The sequence below is a fragment of the Nestor notabilis genome, unplaced genomic scaffold (genome assembly GCF_000696875.1).
Source record: "Nestor notabilis isolate BGI_N333 unplaced genomic scaffold, ASM69687v1 Scaffold30076, whole genome shotgun sequence".
NCBI lineage: Eukaryota > Metazoa > Chordata > Aves > Psittaciformes > Psittacidae > Nestor > Nestor notabilis.
In genome coordinates, this window is record NW_009931923.1 from 1 (window position 1) to 20,985 (window position 20,985).

A 20,985-nucleotide genomic window follows, 5' to 3' on the forward strand; every position below is an offset into this window, starting at 1 on the left:
TGTCTTACTCAGTGACACGGTAAGTTAAATCGCTAAAGGTCTCTAAAGAGGAGAGGAAATACGGGCTGTAACGCTGAAGTTGAGCTGTACGTGAAGTCGTGTGCTGGGTGTTGAGAAAGCTCTGAACAGGGCACGGGTAGCCTTGGTGAGGTGGGTACGAGGTGGAAGCAGCTACCGCCTTGGAGCAGCCAGCACAAGTGACGGACTGGCAGGGTGGTGGAGGGGGTTGGATAACTAGGTAGGGGGCCTGGGCTAAGTAAATTAGTGGGTAAGATTAAGCTGGTGCGATTTAAACTGCCATTTTAACAGGTTTTTGCTTATACTCTAGGGAGAAAAAAGGATGCCAGAAAGCAAAATTCCAATAATTCATTAATCTTGCTCTCATCCTTGCTGATTTAGGAGCAGGTGCTCCTTCTTCTCCACCCTTGCGTACATGCTGGAGCAAGCTGTGCCTTCCCAGAGCCTTCAGCCCATCGCCATGTTGCTCATGCTGCCTGTCCAGTAGAAGGAAAGCAGATCAGGAACCACACAGCCTTCTGCCACCCCCCTTCCAATTCTGTTAGCATTATTGTTAATATTTGGCTTTGACAGCCTCGCAGATGAGAAGGACCTTGTTTCTTCTTCTTGGGTTGCTCTGATCATAGTCTACCTTCACATTCCCGTATAAGAAGTTCAAATTTAGACTTGCTCTATCCTTTTTGTACCCCAGCTTTTGGGCAAAATGCTAACAGCATCTCAGTCTACTGCAGGGAAAATTACAGCTTTTCATTTTCTTAAAAGGGAAAGTTGGTTATGATTTCTGGGATTTCTCTGTTAAATATAAAACTGGTAGAATTCTGCCATTCCTGTACTAGAAATTATTAAAGGAAGAAGAAGAAGTTGCTTTTAGGGGAGACTTGGGCATAATGAAAATATGCTAAGTGATACCTGAGGGGCTGAGACCAACCAAGTAAGCCGACATTTCATGTTGGTACACTACTTTTCTAGAATACAGTCATTGAGACAGGTAGGTCACAAGTCATAACAGATGAATGCAGAGGATACTACAGGTGTGTCTACGACAGGAGTTTGTTGTCCCATGTGGGCTGGCTTTTAGTTGCATCCTGTTAGTGCACTTGCATTGGAACTGGTTGATAGACAATTAATAGCTTAGGAATCTGGTGTTAAGAAAGCTTCTATAAATGAATCAGCAATTAAGATCTGTCTAAATACTGAAGCAATTAAAAATTATCTTGGGATAAATGCTTTGTTTCTTGTATGAAGCCAGATTTGTTTGCTTTTTGGTGGATTAAGGAGCTATTTTTAGAAGAACTGTTGCTACAATTGCCAACATGTCTGGAAGAACAGAAGACCAGATTTATAAAGTGACACCGTCTGACTCCAGAATGTTCGCCTCAGAAGTGCTGCCTCTATATGAAGACTGAGTTAGACTAGAAAAAAAATCAGTTCCTGTTCACAGTGCTTTAAAATAAGCTTAATAAAAAGTAGTGAATTTGATAAACAGCATATACAGACTTGCACAAACCTACATAAAGTAAATAAAAATATTTTTTGTAAAATATATAGGAGATTTTCAGAATAGGCAAAATCCCTAAAGACATTCTCCTTTCAATTGCATGTGAACATTTCATACAACTATTGAGAAAGAAAGTCTAATGTTTCATCTAAATTTTGGGATTAAATGCTACTGATTTGTACCCACAACCACTTTTCAAAATTTGAAGATTTTTCTTGCTTGGAGGTGGGCAAAACCCCCTCCTAAAGCCCACATTTACTCTAGAGGTAATGCATTCTGACTCAGTTACCCCCATGTTACAGATAAAACTGCTGTTGCATAAACAGAACTGGGCTCTATAGTTCAAAGCTATTTGAGTTACAGCTAAAAACTCAGATCAATTTTGCCACTGCTGTATGAGTACTGGTTTCTTCTGACTTTGGGACTAGTTGGGTTACTATTAGAGTCTTCTGTCTTTTTAACCACATTCTTTAGCAGCCCACTGCAATACAGGAGATTGTTGTAACTACACCACAGACAGAAGCTTAACAATTTGAAAAATACTAACATGAATAAGACTAAAAAATAAATTCCTCTGGCATTGTGCTGAAAAACTTAAGCAGGAAATGTTTGTTCTTCACGTCAAGGTTGGATGACTGCATTTTGTCAAGTCTTCCTTTTGGTATTCTTCTCTTCCAACAGTTTTACAGTGCTCACCTAAGAAGTATAATGAAGTGTCATGTCTTGCTAATAACAATAAATACGAGTATGGAAATTAAAAACTAGATATATTTAGCTGGGGTACATCTGAAGGGTAGTGCTGCTATCAGCAGCCACTGGTCCAATCCACAGAGTTGCTCTTCTCTATGTAAGATTTTTTCAAAGGCATAGAATGCAATATTTTTTTTTTTTTTTAGTTTTGTGGCAAATTAGACAAATTCCTGGTTCTGTAAACCAAGAGAATTAATAGAAACCAGAACTCATGAGGTTCTTTGTGCATTATGGAAATGAAGCTGCCAAGGATTTTGCTAATTATTTACATTGATTTTTTCAGTATGAACTGGCATAGAATGAATGAATTTACAGTGGATTTTTAAAACCTTTTTTTTATTAGGGCCAAAATACGATTATTTAAAACTTGAAATTGGGGCCTTAGCTGTGAGAAAGACTGTAAGCATTCTGAAGAGCATTTCTGTTATCTTTGTTTAGCTGTTTGTTTATAATCTAAAAATAGAAGGAAAAGAATAAACACTTTTAGATATACAACCATGGAAAATGATCAAAGGGGTAAAGAACAAAGGAAATAGGGTAGATCATACTAACAAATAGGTCTGGGTAGGTCTGGACACATAGCCAAAAGACATAAAGGAGCAGATGGAAGAAGTGACACACAGAGAAACAAAGCAGAATTTAGACTTATATGCAAATCCCTTGTGATTATTCTACCTTGGCCCTTCACAGAATGAACTTCACAATTTCAGTCACACATCTTTTCCTCTCTTACCCTGTTACTGATAAAAGCAAGACTTGTAGTATATACCTTTTCACAACCCTAATGTAAAGAAATGCTGAAAATAGAAGGTTGGGGGCAGGGATATATCAAGAAAGCAGCCCAAGACAGACATTATCATGGAGTTACCTGTTCACCTCTGCAACTCCATTATGTATTCTCCTTCCAAGAAGTCATAACAAACATTTGACAACTCAGTTTGATATGTAAACACCAAAAATAGACAAGAAAGGCACGAAAATCCAGAATATTTCAAGAGGTATGGCTTACCTAGATAGAAGCTTGCCAATTAGGGGATGAAGTAAGAGCTCTTATTCTGGTTCTGCCTGTTGCTTGCAGCTGTTATGTGAACAGCAGAACTGTAAACAATCTTATCTACCTGCATTTCTCAATGGTTACAAGGTAAGCAATCTCCCCCCAGTTGTTGCAGAGAAAGACATTTTTAGGTAAAATAATCTCTGAAGAGAATATTGAAACCAAAAGTCTAGCACATACAGTTCTTTAGGGCATATTGAAAACAATTTTAAATTGCTTTCATATCCAGTTTGAATATATTCCAGAATTTTGAGTTCTTTTGCATTACCTGAGGCAGTTACCCAGCCCAAAGGGTGGCTGCTGAAGACCCTGAGTGCAGCAGACCATATTTGTCAGACAGCATTACAGACATCTGGGAGAACACAAAGCAGATTTTCAGATCATTCCCCTACATGCAATAACCTAGGGATACCTTACAGAAAGCTCTCCAGTTAGGCAGGCCTAGGTAGCGTCCTACGACGTGCAGGAGTATAGATGCTGTACTTCCCCTTTGTGACTACTGTGCTACATTCAGCAGGTAATGGAGTGGCACTACAGGCTGGAATCTAGGTTCTATCTGCCTTCAATTTCAGCAGAACTAGCACCTTAAGGAATTGGAAAGTTCAGCCTTAAAACAATTCCGGCATCGAAGATCCACCAGAGAAGCTTGGAGCAATTAGCTACCACAGTTAACCTGTTCCGAGTTTGCGAGACTGACTCAGGCTTTGGAAATTAACTATGGTAACTTCAATATCAAGAAAATGGCTGAAAGCTGCCATTCAAGACGTTAGTCTGGTTTTTAAATGTTTATGACCTTTAAATCATTGTTAGGCACTGCTTGACAGAAATCTGGGCTTTGACTTATTTGGTCTATGATAAACATCTTTAATAGAAAACTACATTTTTGTTTGTTATTAATCTCACTGTGCCAGACAAGAGCAGCGAGAGCTTCACTTTGCAATTTCCTGGCTCCTGAAGATTCTCTTCCTGCTTTTCAGGTTCATGTTATTAATATAGAGTTCTTTATAGCTGATATAAATGCAAACAAAATTTTCCTCGTGTCCTTTAATACTAGAATAAACTTTATTTCTTTCATAATACTATGCAAATATTTCCCCTAGCCAGCTATTGAGGTGCATTGATGTTTGATTGGTAAAGCATTATTTTAAAGAAACACTGCTCACATCATATCCTACAACAAATTCTTAACATACAGTCATGAAAACTAGCCAGGGAATTGTACACCCAATGTAATGAATTTAACTGTTAGAGTTTTTTTTATTTTTAAAGGAGATTGTCCACTTGGCTGCATCCCCCTTTTTTCAGTTTTGTTTTTGTTTTCTAATTAACTCCTGCCAATTTGGAAAAATCTGTGAAATGAAAGAATTCTGAGTGCTTTGAACACATAAACAAGTAACAGTCTCAGGACTTTTTTTTCCAAATAGCCCAGTTGTCTTTGACGTCATTTTGTATACTTCACAGTTTGCCTAGAATAAACAGTGCAGGGAAAGAAGTGTGCTGGAAAGCAGAATCTGGTCCAGCAAGTTCTTCTGTAGCGTAGGCAGGTGAAATGTTCATGCCTGGCCAACCCCTGAGCTCTGCTGCTGCACAGAATGACCCACTCCCTAAGGGTGCCGGAATCCTGGATACAGACCATTTGCTAATTGTATTGTTGTGTAAAAGACAGACCATTCCTCCTAAGCAAACAGCAAAATGTGACTGTTTCTTCATTGAACAGTGCTTGGGGCCACACGTTGCATACTGTTGAGTTTTTTTCCTCTGAAGAGAGAATTGTTACACTGCTTCTTCAGCTTTAATATGATATGGCTATTGGAACGATATGGGCACAGTTCTGCTTGTCTATGTTTACTCTGGGAAAGTAATTCCCAGCTCTAGGAATTAGAGTATTGACTCATCTGAATCTTCCATATGGGAGCTCTCACCTAGCAAGAGTAAATTAATCATTAATTTAATTAATTTTGAGTGACCAGTTTCAGCCAATAGCTTTCAAACTATTATACAGCATTGTCCTGGTTCAAAGCATAGCTTCGAACTTCAGGCACACAAATCCTGTATTTAAAACACATGGGCCCAAATTGCAGAAGTCATGAACCACAGACATGAGAAATGCAGTATCAATGCTTACTGGTGAAAAAACCCAGGTATAAGTCATTTACCATTGCATTTCAAGAACATTCTATGACAAAGACATGAATAAATCATACTGCTCCAGGGAATAAGTTAAGTGCTTTAAATCTCATTTCTCTTCCTTCAACTCCTACTTTCCAGTTGCTGAAACAAATGAGATGCGGTTCTTGGAAAACATCCTTTTAGTAAACAACTTGAATCTGTTCCCTTTATTGCATGGTCTTAATTCATCCCCAGATGATCATACTTATTATTGTTATTATTGTAAGCATGTTGGAGCTCTACTTACAGACAAAAATTTTATTGTCTCAGACACTAAGCAAAGAGAGAAAAAATGATCCACATGACAGATAACTTACAATCTAAGCCTAAGAAACAACTGGCTACAGTGCCAGGGGAGTTCAAGGGAACTCCACAAGTCAGCGAGATAAGCCCTAATCTCAGGTCAGCAGCAGCTTGGCTGCTGTTGAAATTTTGGTGGGCACCACTGCAAAGAATATTTGAGCAAGGTTTTGAAGACAAAGTTACTCCGGTGTTTGCATGCTTGTGTGAATTTCTCCATGCTGTGGCATCAATGTGGAGGCAGGCATGAAATAATGCATTAACAACACAGGCTGGTACTGTGGCTGAACAGAAGTTCATCCTCATAGTAGCATTGACAAGACTGGCTGACATGAATGCAGTCTACTGTTTGGCTATGCCTGCTCATCTTCAACCATTTGTTGGAAGTACAGTTTGGAAAAAAACTAAGTATGTTTTTTATAACTTGGTGAAATGAAAGTCACATTTACTTCAGCAGCCTTTAAACAGTGAAGAAAAAAACACAAACAAGAAACTCAGCTCACCTTGGATTCCTATCACAATGCCACTGCTTAGCCTGGAGGATTAAAACCCTGAATTTACCCACATTTTATTTACATAACATTGCATAACAAAAAGGAGCTGGAGCAAGATTGAGGCAGAATCAAAAAAAACCCCAAACCTACAATCAGTCAAGTACATATCACTGCCTCAAACGTCCACTCATGGGGAGAAATGGCCGGTGATACGTAGCTTAGGCAGGCTCGGTATGCCTCTAGTTACTGGGGTGGACAACCCCAATCAGCTGTAGGGCTGAGCAGCTGGCTTCCTTAACTATGGGAAATGTCAGGCAACCTTAATAATAGGTTTTGCCACCTGTCTCTCCTGTAATTACATTATTATTATTATAAGCATCATAAACCGAGGATGAAAGTGTTGACTAGGACTAGCATTTATCTAGGACTGTCATTAATCTGCATATATGTGTAATTTTCTTATCTGAAAGATGTCTGCCTCCATTAGGGCTGAAGTTGTTGGATACGTTGTATACCAGTGAAAGGACTAGATTTTAGCTGTGTGGCAGAGCGATCATAGCAGCAGTTTGTGATGACAATTTTTCACACAAATACACAACAGGACAGAATGTGCCCTCCTACAATAAAACCCACCTGCAGAGATTAAGGAAAATGAAATCACTGAGGAATTTCTCCCATATTATTTCTCCCACAGAATTTTGCCTTTACTGTTTCATGGGGGGAATAAGGTTACCCCTCCATAAGGAAGATTCTTGAGGAACTGTCCCAGACTTGGTCACCAGGAGTGCATGCAGAGCCCAAGAAACCACTGTGCTTGAGATCAGCCACATGGAGCCCATATGCTCCGGTCAGACCTGATGCTTGCTTGAGGCAGCTCTGTCGGAGCCATACAATCAGGAACTCCCTGTGTTTGTGACGATGCCGTATCTGATCCCTTCCTTCCTGGGTATAAATAGTTTCATTCTGAAGAACAGCCAGTGAGATATTTATCATAACTTCATGTTGCTATTTTTAAAAAATAGGTACAGAGTTTTGTCATGCACAGCTTCCAACAGGAAATATTTTCTGTTTGTGGCAACATAGTTCTTACTGACTGATACAGCATTCATACCCTGTCTAGCATGTGTTTTTTGATGGTCATCCAATTTAATATGGACTGTTTAAAAATACCAGTTTGGTAATTATGAAGTACGAGAAGCATTTTGATGATTTTCTTTCTCATTATTTCATCGATTATCAGTAACTGACTAGTGAATTTAGAGAAAGTTTCAACTGGCAATGCTACTTTTTAGCCTGTGGACAGACCTATTTCTGTTAATATTTAGTATCTTTTATGAAGGAACAATTCTATCAGAACAATTGGTTTTACTCACTTTTTTGCATTAGTTATACTGATGGTACATATTAGTCAATTTATGAACATTACGCCTTCAATTATTGGCATTTCCCGAAAATAGAAATACATAAATATATAAATAAATTACATTCTTTGGATTCTGTGAATTTATTTTGACAAACTTCCCGAAGAGATTTAAAGGGTAAGTATGATTTCCTTCTGTATGTATTTTCAATGGTTTTCATTATAATATATTTGATCCATAATCAGAAGTATTCGTAGGTCACATGAAATACACATCAAAATAGATGGAAGGAGTTATAACCTCCTCACAGGATGACAGAATTTATTCACAAGTATCAAGAAGGACTTGTATGCTGCGTGGCAGCAGAGCTACCTCTAAAGGTTTATGCAAAAAAATTCTACAGTACTGTTGAAGCATGCTAGTGACAGCGCACTCAGCTACAGAAGAGTACTGGCTTTGGTGTCTCCTGTTGAGCAGGAATCCTTTTGCATCCCTTCCCATGCACTTCCTAACTTCCCCATAAAACACTGATATCTTTCTTCCAGTTTTAAAAAGCAGTCATTATTACTGGTGAATGATGACTGTTTCCACGTGTGGCCTAGTTGCTTGTCCCAGTTTTTGGGAGAAGCCATCACCTACTTTGCATTTCCATAAAGTTTACTGATGATGAACAGAAGAACCTAATCGGCATCCTTAACCTAATTCAGCCAAATGGTCTACAAGTAGCTAAAAGCTGAGAGTGTGGCAGTGGGAATGCACGCTGTTCTGGAGTCAAACCCAGTTTTTTATTTTAAGCCACAAGAAACAGCCATGTTTGATTATATCGATTTTCTTAAGAAAGGCATCTTGTACTTCACTAGGAGATAATGTGACATGTTATTAAGTGCCAGTAATTGGTTTGGTTTTGTTAAAATATACAGTATAAATCATTCTCTTGAGTAAACAGTAAATGAAATTCATATTTTACAAAACCACAGCTTGCTTTCAGCTTATATCTTTTCAAAATAAACATGATTGCTGAACAATAAGTTACAGAGAATAAAATACACATTCCTCCTCGCCCACGCTTTTGTAGTGCATGTCATAGGCAAGTTTAAGATGCACAGGAAATAATAGCCCGGAATCACTGCGGAGTCCTCAAAGCCATTCCCTGACACATTCATGAAAGGAACTTAATGTACGTGAAAAATTGGCTTTTAATAGTTCATTTGAAATTTTTGACTTCATCCTCTGCTGATGTCAGATACCATGATGTTGCAACAGCTGCTGGTGGTAATAACTGATACCATACAGAAAAACCTTTTGCTCAAGCAAAGGTTAAGGGTAGGAAAGAAGAGCAATTTCTCTTTTTATGCAAATAATTGCACTGTAGTGTGCAGACATAATTTCTGCCTAGGTTTTGACTCACTTGCTAGTATATTGCTTTCATTGTAACATTACACACAACAGAAATCAAAACACATTTTTCTACTTTAGTTGTAGATTTACTATAGAATTACAGAATTGTTTATACATAAACACACACTGAAAGCTACATGTGGTATCTGTCATGCATGAAGTCTATATCATTACAGGCTTCCACTATAAAAACGGTGTTTTTGTAACAAAAAAATTATTCCCCAAAATGTTGTGCAGAAGCCAAGCTTTTTAGAAATACCATCAAGCTTTTAAGTAAAGCGCAACAGCTCTTTAGTAACTAGTCCAGAAGCCATCCCACCCTGAAGTTGTATTTACCAAGATCTCTTCAGCAGCCAATTATTTCACTTTGTTTTGGCTATGCAGGAAAAGAAATGCTCCAAACATGTGGAACTGTATTTTTCATGTGTTGTGTATGATGTTTATGGAAATCTTAGTAGTTAATTAAAAACTATGAAAAACAATAGATTAAATTAATGTTTTTATACTAAAAATCTAAGAGTTTAATGTTATTTCAAAACATTTTGTGAATTGTACAGATGAGAGCTAGATGTAACAATTTTTATAAGAAGCTACATACTTATATTAGTTGAATATTTCCTTCTGAATAGTTGGCAGCTTCAATTTCGTCTGAAAATTTAGGGGGGTGCTTCTTGGAGATGCATGGATAGAGAAAAAGAAAAGGAGGAAAGAGATGGTATCCAAAAAACAGTCCTTACTCATTTGCAATGTAGATAACTTTGTGCTTCTCAATTACATCTATGTCATGCTCCAGTTGCTTCATCTGTATTTCCAGCTTTTCTTTATTTATCTTCTTGGGGATGGTGTCCATTTCTACTGGAAGACCCTGAAATTCATGATATACTTCCTCCCAGTTCTTTTTCAGCCCCTAGTGCCATTAAATGAAAAAGGAAATATATGAGAATGCAACAAGAATTATCTTACAAACTGCACTACAGAAACCACTTCCCTGTAAACAGCAACCTGGCTACCACAGATATGACCACATCACACCGAGTGGTGTTACCTACTTTAAGTAACCACAAAGAGTACCAATACTTGGAACTCCAGCCAAAATTCAGTGGCAGTTTCAGTTCATCTCACCACCAGCTTCATTTTCCATAACCAAGACTTTGCTCAGACCATGGACACCAAACTGATCCCACAATATTTTAACTTCAATGAAATACTTTGAAAAAATGCTAAATAATTGCATTTCCTAATCTACATTTATGATAACATCTATGGACAACTTATTTAACATTTGAACTAAAATCTTAGCTGTCACTGACCCTATCAACAGTAATTTCAATGACCGTTAGCTTTCTTGAATGCTGCTATGCAAAGAATTACCTTACTAGATAAAGTGAACTGTATCTTCCATATATAAAAACCCAAGACTAAAGCCCTGCCTTAAACTAAAAATCATGCAGAGACAAACTTTTATCCACTAACATATGCTGAATGGAACTGGGCTGTGGTAGAAAAATGAAATGCAAAACACGTCTTTATATCCTCACAGTTACTGCAACAATTGCTCTTACTTTCTCTGCTCAAAAGGATAATAAAAATCTACACATCCTATACATGCATATGAGGATTTAGTAGAGTTTATTCAGTGTATCATATGTCCTCGTGAAAACTACGGGTGAACTTACTGATCATACCTACTACAAGGGACTCTTGTAGCAAGCAGTAAATAATACAATATGGCTAGCAATGAGAAAAGTCCTTTCCAAAGCATTTTTGGCTCTCAGTTCTGTTTACTTAGTGGAGATCTTAGGGACAATTCAGCCCCCAAGAGAACTGAAGTTACTCTCCTGGGAACTGCAGTTTTCAACTCTCCTCCATAACTAAAATGGGATTCAGCTGACACACTGATTTTATGGCATGTTGTGACTTCCAACCTCATATCCTTCTTCTCCATTATCATTAGGCACCTCTTCTCCCAGACTGGCTAATTGATTAACATTCTGAAGTTAAATTTAGAGGAATTATTCTTAATACATATTTAGCTTTGAAGATTGTTGCTTTTATTTCAGAATTCACTTAAAAAATTGTTTGATTTTGTCCACTGTATGAACTGATTTAACAGAAAAAGAAGACCTCTCCTTGCCAATAATAAGAAAAACATTAATATTCAAAGCAGTGCATCTATTGCACAGCAATTTGTGCTTTTTGCATATTCGTATTAAGCATCTAAGCGTTGTCCATAAAGGTTATTCCAACAATACTCATGTACAAATATCTACATAAATTTAAAAGCCTTACTTCAACACGTGAAACTTAGAGCAACAAGGCTATTTATGTACCTCCTTGCAATGCTACTTGTCTTTGCAACCCAAGGTTGATTTACTTACGTAAATCTCCTGGTCTACAAGGCATCAGGTAGAGTTTACGAATACAGTCATGAAAATAAATACTGTATTTCTAAAACTTTCATAGAAGAGTCATTTATAACTTCTTTTAAATAATTGGTCTTTGCGTACCTTAGTAAAAACTAGTTTGGAAATCACTGAAAAATGTAAATTTTAAAACACATTAGAGCATACACTCATCACAGTTTACTCTATCCCTACAGAGCGGAGAGATCAAAATCAGACCATGACTCCCTCTATAAAAATCTCCCTCAGAGCTCCTCCAACAGCAATGTAATATGCTGACCACTATTGCTATGGGCTAGATCACAAACTGAATATGTAACTCTATATAAGGAATTCTTATACATGCTGGATCAGTGAGAAGTATGTACTGCATTTATCAACATTCTCTTTTATTCTCCCAACAAAAGTAAGCATAATGGAGAGTTCAACAAATGTTGGCACAAATTATTCCCCTTTATTTTTGTAAGTTCATGAGGCTTGATTTTGTTCTCAAACATTTATTGCCATGTATTCTTTCAAATCAGATAGAGCACATGTGTTCACTAGCAATGATGTCAATTATTTTAAAAGAGAGGAATTCCCATATGTCTACAGCTGAGCACTGGGTAGAAGCCACATACCCTGGGGACACTAATTCCTCCTGACAATGTAACTATATAATAATCTGGCCCATGAAAAAGTAATCATTTTTGAAAAATTAAACAAAAATACTGAGTTAACAAAAAAAAATAAACCTTTTTAATTAAAAAATGTTTCAGTGCACTTCTGTATTCTGAACATACAGAATATAATTTTCATCAAACTAAATGCAGAACTGTGAGCAGCTGAACTCACATGCCTTTTTGCAGATGTATTTTTGCTGCATAGTTAATTTGCTGGATCATCAGCTTGTCCCATGCCTTTCTCCCCATAAAAATATCTTAATCTTCACCCTTCCTATCTACTGGAATTGAACTACTTGTAAAACTGGACTAAAACTAGCTGTATCAGCTCCCTTCAGTTTAAAACTGTTCTATAGCTCCATCTAGTGAAAAAGTAGCTAATTAAAATCTAATATACTTCCATTATTTATATGGACTTATATTACATTGTTTAATCTCTTTACAGATGTTACTAATTACACTAAATCAAAATAAGCACCTGCAGAAGACTTTTCCTTTCTTCATCAGTTAGCCGTTTCATGGCTTTTTTCCTGAGATTCTCCAAGATACTGGCCTCATACTCTTTCTGAGCTCTCTCCCTTTCTTCATTTCTCCGTGTTACGTATTTTGGTGTAACACCATAATCCTATAAGGGTAAGGAAGAAGTTTCTTATATATGCTTTTAAGAAGGAAACAAAGACATACCTGTCATCCATAGTGTATTACATTTGCAAAGACATCTTGAAATGGAATTTTGTGTCACTGAGCAATAACGTCTTAAATTGCTGTGTTCTTAGAAGTATCAGATATGACTGTCTTTGTAGCCTCAGCAAAATGCATAAACAATTCCCTTCAGTTTCTTTTTGCAACCTTGGACGACAACAGGAGCCAAGAACCAAAACATCTATTTTATAAGAACTGATGGTTGAGTGAGGAGTTTGAAACCTGTTAATGACAGCAAGCTATTTTACATTTTTATATGGTGTCAGAGACTACATTCTGAAACACATTCCTTACTTTCTTTGAAAGGTCTTCCTGCATCCTGATTTTTGCTGAACATTGTATGCCACAGAAGAGACTGAATAGTCTTAACATGTAGAGGAAAATTGGACTAGGTAGGGATGATAAACTATCCCACACTGGATGTGGCAGAACTGTGTTTCAAGGAGGAAAAATAATTTCTGAATATCCCAGATGTACCTGGGGGAACACATCTATTTTGCATTTTCCTTTGTAAAATTAAGCCTATCTAGCTCTGCCAGAAGGTACCAGAGTCTACCTCCTTTCTACCAAATGCTAAATGATTCACAAATCTTTTAGTGTTGGTCAGCACCATGACTAGAATTGTTTATATATATATGTTTAGCTATGCAAAAGTACTGCAAGGGCTGCCAGTTCACTTTTTTCCATCTTCCCTGTCATGAGTTGTGGCATGTGTCCTGCCTCTTTTTGCATAGTGATCTGTCATGAGTTATTTGTTTAGGTAAGCCAGGCTCCTGATACATCTTGTTTTTCTGAGTAGTGGAATAGACTGGTCTTGTGCTTGGAGGAGGTAGTCCTTAAAGGCAGGCTAGCTCTCCGAAGCTTCTTTGCTTTCCAGAGCTGTCTTCCACAGGGTCCTACCTACTAGTTTCCTGAATAAGATGATGTTGGCTCTCCTGAAGTACAGGATCTGTACACAACCACCTGCCTCTCTGAGGAGGGGATCTTGAAGTACTTCACTGCCTGTGCAGCCAAGACTACTATTGATTATCACACCTCTGACCAGTTTTTTCTCATTTGTAAGTAGCAGAACCAGAAGAGCATGACCACTGGTTGGCTCATCCACCATCTGTGTTAAGAAGCTGTTGCTGACATGTTTCAGGAACCTATCTGGATTGCTTTCATTCCATTGTGCTGTCCTTTCAGCAGATGTCAAGGGGGCCGAAGTATTCCATAAGAAGCTGCACTGTGATCTGAGTATTTTCTCAAGTTGCTCACCTGACTGAGTAGTCCACAACAGAGTTTTGACACTTACTGGCCTTTGCTCTGATCCTCACCCACAAGCTCAACCAGCCTGTTGCCAATGCCATAGAAGACCTCAATATATGTGAACAGTTCCTTTATCCAAAGGGCAACCCCATCTCTTCCTCCCTGCCTGTCTTTCTTAAAGACCCAGTGCTCATTCATCACAGAACTCCATTTGTCTCCCCATTAGATACTCCCTGGGTTCCCAATGCAACACATACGCTATTGCTTTAGCAGCATCATCTGCCAATTTTTTCGCTGACAGCATAAGCAAATGAATACAGAGCAAAGGCAAGGCCAGTGATTTCTCCTTGATGAATTTCAGATGTCTACTGCAAATAGTGGTGGTATCTAAACATCTCGGAAAGAATCATAAACATTCCACAGGAGAATACAATAGAAAACCTACAATAGGCATGCCTACTAGTATTTCCACTATAATTTAATACAGCTTACCTTTTTCTTAATGTATTTTGGAAGAAGTCCTGAAGTTTCAAGCAGATATTTATCTCCCTGTCTTCTATCAACATAAATAGGTTGAGGCTTTTTAGGCAGCCCTGTGATAACAGCAACTGCATTTGTGTTTATAAAATTCTTTTTACTCTGAATTCCCATAACTGGGCGATCTGTCCTCCGTGGCACTGATAATTCAGGCAATTTCGTACGATTCTGTTCTTTTTTTCCTGTGAATTGAGCACGTAAACATTCTCAGCGATAGCTATGAAGAGCTTTGCAATTTAATGTTATAACATTTTTCAAAAGGGAAAAATTATGTACAAAATTACATAAAAAATAGAAACCAACTGTATCTGCAATTTAAGAACTGTCTGGGAATGTTCTATAACAACAATGAGTATGCTTGTTTGGTGTAACAGAAACTTTATAACCTAGGAAATACTACGTTGGTTTAGATGGGTTTTCCTTACAATATGCCACTCTCTTCCCCTTAACTGCAGTAGTACAGGACTTTTTTCAATTAAAACTACTTTTACCAGAGATGCTCATTGTCAGCCAATGCCCTTAGGCACTAATGGCTCTGCCTTGTCTCACCTGGGGCATTCACCCCACACCCTTGGGCTCAGAAACCCCATTTTAGCTCAGCCCTGTGCTGTCAGTGCCTCGCTAAGCTGTCTCAGCCATCCCTGACCCTAGTCCTAAGTCTTGAAGAGCTATGTGGAATCGGAGGATGGACCTGGCCTCTTGGCCCATCTTGCCTTATGGCCACTCGGCCAGTGATGGGACACATTTCACCATCAGCCCAACTCTGCTTGCCTGCCTCTGGTGTGGTGGGACTGAACTCTGTTGTTGAGGTCATTGTCCAGCCTGCACTGTGGTTGCTCTCAATTTCTGGCTCACGTCCCATCAGGGAAAAGCCCTGCCCTTGCTACTCCCTGGCACTTGCAAACAACTTCTCACAATCCTTTCTTCAGAGAATATAGAAACTCTTCCTTTTCAGTGCAATCATTTCTTCAAGGCACCAACAGAAAGTCTGAGTAGTCTCACTTCAGGGGAGTGATGAAAGACAACTCATTTCCCACCACACATAACTCTTAAATCACAGTGATTACCAGAGATAATGATTTGATTCAGGTTGTCTGAGTTCATGTTCTTCTTTTGCAGAAAACAAGTGTAATGTCACTAGTGACAGAGCTCATTCCTACAACAGCTGGTTTCCTGATGCTGACTCCCCAAACTGGTGCTTTCCTGGTTTGTTTTCACAACCTGATAGCTTGCTATAACTTAGTACTGTAGGACACACAGACTTAAATCTCTATTTCTCTTAAGATGCCTTTTTGGAAACAAGATCTCTGAAGCTTCTCAGTGAGCACTGTCTCTCCCCTATAAGGAGGTCCCCGCTTCTGGAACCAGCAACTTGAGCTTAGTTAAAACAAATGCCAGAGTTCAGTAGTACAACAAGAATCAGCTGGAGTTAGGAAACACACCTTTCAAGAGGAAGTGGTGTGTAATCAGTCTCTAAAACAATGACACTATTGAGGGGAAAAAAAAGAAATCAATCTTTTTGTTCTGTCCTTGCAATGAATTTTTTAACCCAGTTTTGAAGGCAGCACATTTACCACAAACACAGTGCTATAATCCCATTTAGAAAAACTCATAACCAGTTAAATTCCAAGTGATGAAAGTGCCATGTTTTAAAGGTGGTGATTGAGCAGTGTAACATCGCTGAGGCAGGTATGAAATTCCAGCCAGCAAAGGTACAAGAACTTTCTGAGTTAATGGTAGAGTTCCTTCTCAAGATCTGTTAGGATCTAATCCTGGCAATGAAATCACTAGCCTGGATTAAAGCTATGATGTGCCATAGTTATTTTGAGGCTTTGGAACATTGACTCCAAATGCAAACATCAAAACAAATATTGCTATTACAAAGCTCTGAATCAACAAGTTGAAACAGAAATACTGTGTGCTGCTTGTCTGAGAAAAATGAGACAGAGCGCTGTACGTCTTTCTATATAGCAAATCTAAAATAGACCACACTAATTTTACAATTACAAGTACTTAAAAGGGATCTTACAGGCTGCTCCAATTTTATTGGTGAGTCGACCTTCTTTCCTATGACCATCTAAAATGCTAGTGTGGTAATTTAACAAGGTCTTGAGCTTGGAAGTATTCGTGCTTAGTTGTCATGAAGTATTATGTTCCAGTATACTGAATGCTGTTCAGATTTCCTGAAAAGGTGAAGGCTTTACCTAAAACCAGCCCAGGATGCCTACAGGACCTCTGAGACCAAAGCTTACCTTCATGTTCTAAGAATCTATATTGCCTGAGACATTAAGCCTCCAAAGGCTCCTTTGGACAGGCTGTATTTTCAGTGCTAAAGCCATTTGCATGTGCTGAAACTTTAAACTTTAAAACTCAATTACAAATTCTGACAGCAATGTACTTAGAACTCCAGCAGTACTAAGAAAGTAAATCCACCCTTACAGAACTGTCTGTAAGGCTGAGCATTAGAACCGTCCACAAGGCTGAACATTAGAACTGTCCATTCCTTATATCCAGAATTATGGTTGATGCCCAAAGATAGGATGCATTTTGCAACAAAATACTCTAATTTTCTCATTTCTGTGACATGCAGCTCACCAAAAAATTCTATGCTTTGAACACTGACAGCCAATTCAGTGCTATGAGATTAAGAGCCAAGAGAGTGCTGAAGAGTAAAAGCTGTATGTAGCTTATAACATTCAGAAAGGCACACATACTTTTCCTGTATCTCTTTAAGCATTAAAAACAATTATTTGACTTCTAACACTTGCTTTCATATTATTTAATATTAATGATCAGTTGCAGAAAAGGTGTACAAATCTGTACTATGTAATGACAAATCGAAGTTATCAGCAAGATAGAACATACCATCAACACATCTTCAACATCTGAACAGCTGCAGCCAGAAGAGAGAGAATTTTTCTTTGTTTCATCTGGTTTTGTACCACATTAGAGTAAACACTTCCCGTATTTTCTAATCACATATATAATTTCCTTGTTGTTTGCTTCAGTATTTTACACAATAAGAAACATTTCTGTATAATTAAGAATTTTGGTATCATAGGTACTATAAAAGGAGCAATGGAAACTGGCCCAGCATACAAAAAATATTTCAATTAAAAAAAAAATTGATTCTCCATAACTGTTACTTGCAACATCAATATTATCAACTTAAAAATTAAAACAATATATTACATTCTGTGTATTTCATGTCTACACTTACTTGCTGGTAGCTTGGGTTCCTTTGAATGTTTCTGCAGAAAATTTTTTGGAGATGGCACTGCAACTTTTGCTGGTCCCATAGTTTTCCACTGAGCTTTATTTTTCTCTGCTTCACACTTCACGAATGGTCTATATGTGGATATATACCTTAAACATTAAAAAATAGTCATGAAGAAGTTAAAGGTCAGAAAATTATTAAAAATCCTCTTAAAAGAATACACATTTTTGCAATAGTTCATGACAAAAGCCTAAGCTATTTTGTTTTGTACTCTCTCCCAAATAAAGGCCATCATTCATGTAACTTTCATACTAAGGCTAAGTCCAGCACTGCACTGACAAGTGGCTTTTCTGATTCTGAAGTTAGCTTGCTTCTTCCTTCTTCTCATGTGTCTCCAAGGTTAGTATTATCACACTTATGGAATGGTTCCTGTATGTACTGTTCATATAGATACTGAAACAGACATTTTGAAACTCAACAAAATCTAAATTCCGGAAATTAACTGCTTTGAATATTGCTTGCATTAATTCATTTTGATGTTGTGCATTACATACTTTGGTATTCATTTTTGAATAAACTCAGTTTCTAAAAGTTTTTTTTAATGTGGGTATTTGTTTTGTTCAAAACCACATCCAAAATATGAAGCTGTTGTGCATCTACAGGAAAATAGTAATCATGAACCTACTTTGCTAATTTTCTGTACTTGGAAGTTTGTAGTATGAGAAAGGTACAAATGCCAATGTATCTCATTACTGACTGTCCACTGTACCATTTCAATGTTCCTGTTGAACCTTCCATTATAAACTACTGTAAGTGACTAGATGAGATGGATGACTGCTCCAAAATCACCCAGCAAACTGTGTATTTCTTATATTACATAGATTCAAACTATGATCTTGAGCTATTGTAATCAGTAGTGGGTTTGGCACTAGCTGAAATGGCTAATGTGAAAATGGGTAATGGCTCAGACATGAAAAGACACATGCGGTATGCACACACTGCTCTTTTCATTTAGAGTTTGCTTTAATCAAAAGTATGCAAACATGTTCTCCAAAAGAAGCCAAATGCTGATCATTAGCTTACTAATAGCATCTTGCCACTATCTGAAGGACTGAGCTGTCACAGATGTTTCTCTCAGGGAGCCAAACTCCCTGCTCTTGAGGCTAAGGCTACCTCATTGTACCTTTTAAAATCTGCCCATCTTTAGAAGCATTTCAGATTAATTTATGGTAGTCAAAAGCTGATGAACAACTGTGCTCTTCTTTCACTGAAAAAAATGTGTTTATGAAAAAAATATACCATGTTTTCATGTAAAGAAAAAAAAATCACATATAATGTAACCTATATTACAGAAATAATGAAATGGTATGAAAGAAACAATGTAATGATGAGCTAGCGAATGGAGAATCATAGTAGCAACACTGATAAAAGCTTTAGTATGTGAGCTGCAAATGTACAATACATGTATTTGTACTGGACTTCATGAAAAATGTGGAGTTATTTTTGTCCTCAGAAAGAGGATTACGTACATAATATATCTATAATTCCAGAAATATCTCTAATTATAAGGAATGAGGTTTTATTTGTTGTTTTGATTTGGGTTGTTTTTTTCTGTTAAATTCCTGGTAAACAGCTACAGACATAGGCACAACCCTCCCCCCCATTCATAAATCTTTGCATTCCTCACCATTTGCTAGGAGTGGCATTGTAGCCACACAGTAGAGAAAGGTAGTGACTTTATGAGGAGTTTGACCTACTAGGGTTCACATAGCCTTGGAATGCAAAAGTGAATGAGAAGATACTGAGTTTATTACATACTGGCATAAGGTAAAGATGTCTTTTGTAGATGGCTATAGGCACTCCTTTGGACAAAGAGATGTGGCAGTTTTATCTTTTCAGTGACTTCTCAGGCCAAGAAAGTGGCTAAATGCTGTCATCACCAATATCATAGAGTTAGAGAGGGTTGAGAGGAAGAAAACATGACTATGGGGAAGTTCAGAATCTTGATCTCAACACTGTTGTTACCAGCTGGATATTGGGCACCTTGCGAAGCAAAGCAGGAAGCGGGATAACAGAAGTCAATGAGATTAGAAGGGGATTTAGTCAGATTGTATCCAACCTAAGGAATCTCTTGCCTAAACTGAACATGATAGTCATGGAGTATCCAAATCCATGAATGGTATTAGGACAGGAGTGAATTTACTGTGCTGTGTGCCTTGCCATACTGTCATTTCACTTTCCTCTGTCTGCCAAAGGTATCTTTCATTCATACTGGAAACAAGAAAAGACATATGAGTTATTTTTACATGGAAAAGGTTCAGAACTGGGAATCTCATACGTCTGAACCCTTTTACTTGAAATGGGATAACTATCTTTGTTCTAATGAGTGTCACTGATATTTCTACTCATCTTAAAGCTATTATGACCTACATTAAACTTTCACTAAAATGCTAACTGTAACAGCTTTCTTTCATATAATGTAATAGGGACTTGGAAAAACAACATATGTCTCCATGACTGTCAAGTAAGAATTCTACCAAAGTTCTCAAAGGAATTAATACTGGGGGGGGAAAAGGCCTTTTTTTTTTTTTTTTTTTTTTAAATGTTTTTAAGGTAAGGGGTGAGAAAGAGAAGCAAAGAAACAATGTCAGAAGAGACATCTAACAAATTAAAAGAATAGAAGTGTGGCACTGAGAAAAAAAAATTAAAAAAGCCAACTTTTCAGCTGCTCACTGAAAAATTTCCTGTAAGTGCAAGTAACAAGGATGTCACGTAATTCCCCTACGTGGAGAGAGGGCTTTGCAAATTCTTTGCCAAGGAACAAGATGGCATTCACCAAACTGAATCATCAGCGCATGGAGCAGATGCCGGTTAGCGACTCATTGGGAGGAGCAATAACTATGCAAAAACTATTTTGGTTTCCTTAAAGTACCTGTTACCAGTGAGACGTATTGCCTTGCCGGCACAAGTCACCGTGTGTGCAGGTGGCGCTGTGGTACCCACCTACCTGGGAGGTTTGACAGGCTTCTCCTCCAGGCGAGGCAGGAGGTTACTGATGCACTCCTCGGCATACGGCTTCTTCACCCTGCGGCCGGGCACGGAGACACGCCCACCTGGCGGAGGGGACCCGAACATGGGGAAGCGCTCACCCCGCTAAGGGGCCCCGCGTCCCCTC

General features: G+C 38.0%; 1 protein-coding gene across 1 annotated transcript; it reads right to left on the minus strand.

Moving 5' to 3' along the window:
- Positions 1–9,775: 9,775 nt before the first annotated feature.
- On the minus strand, positions 9,776–20,945 carry ENKUR (enkurin, TRPC channel interacting protein). The gene is made up of 5 exons (XM_010016131.1): positions 20,818–20,945; positions 17,814–17,959; positions 14,549–14,775; positions 12,585–12,731; positions 9,776–9,949 (listed from the first exon to the last, which is right to left on the minus strand). The coding sequence occupies exons 1-5, from the start codon at positions 20,943–20,945 to the stop codon at positions 9,776–9,778; spliced, it is 822 nt and encodes a 273-aa protein (XP_010014433.1).
- Between the last annotated feature and the right edge of the window lie 40 nt (positions 20,946–20,985).

Excerpts from the sequence above, each read along its gene's own strand:
- ENKUR (XM_010016131.1), bottom strand. The coding sequence starts at position 20,945 with ATGTTCGGGTCCCCTCCGCCAGGTGGGCGTGTCTCCGTGCCCGGCCGC. Across the intron at positions 14,776-17,813 it reads GGAACCCAAGCTACCAGCAA|GAAAAAAAGAACAGAATCGT; the intron begins GTAAGTGTAGAC and ends CTCAATTCACAG. Across the intron at positions 9,950-12,584 it reads AAAGGAAAAGTCTTCTGCAG|GGGCTGAAAAAGAACTGGGA; the intron begins GTGCTTATTTTG and ends TAATGGCACTAG.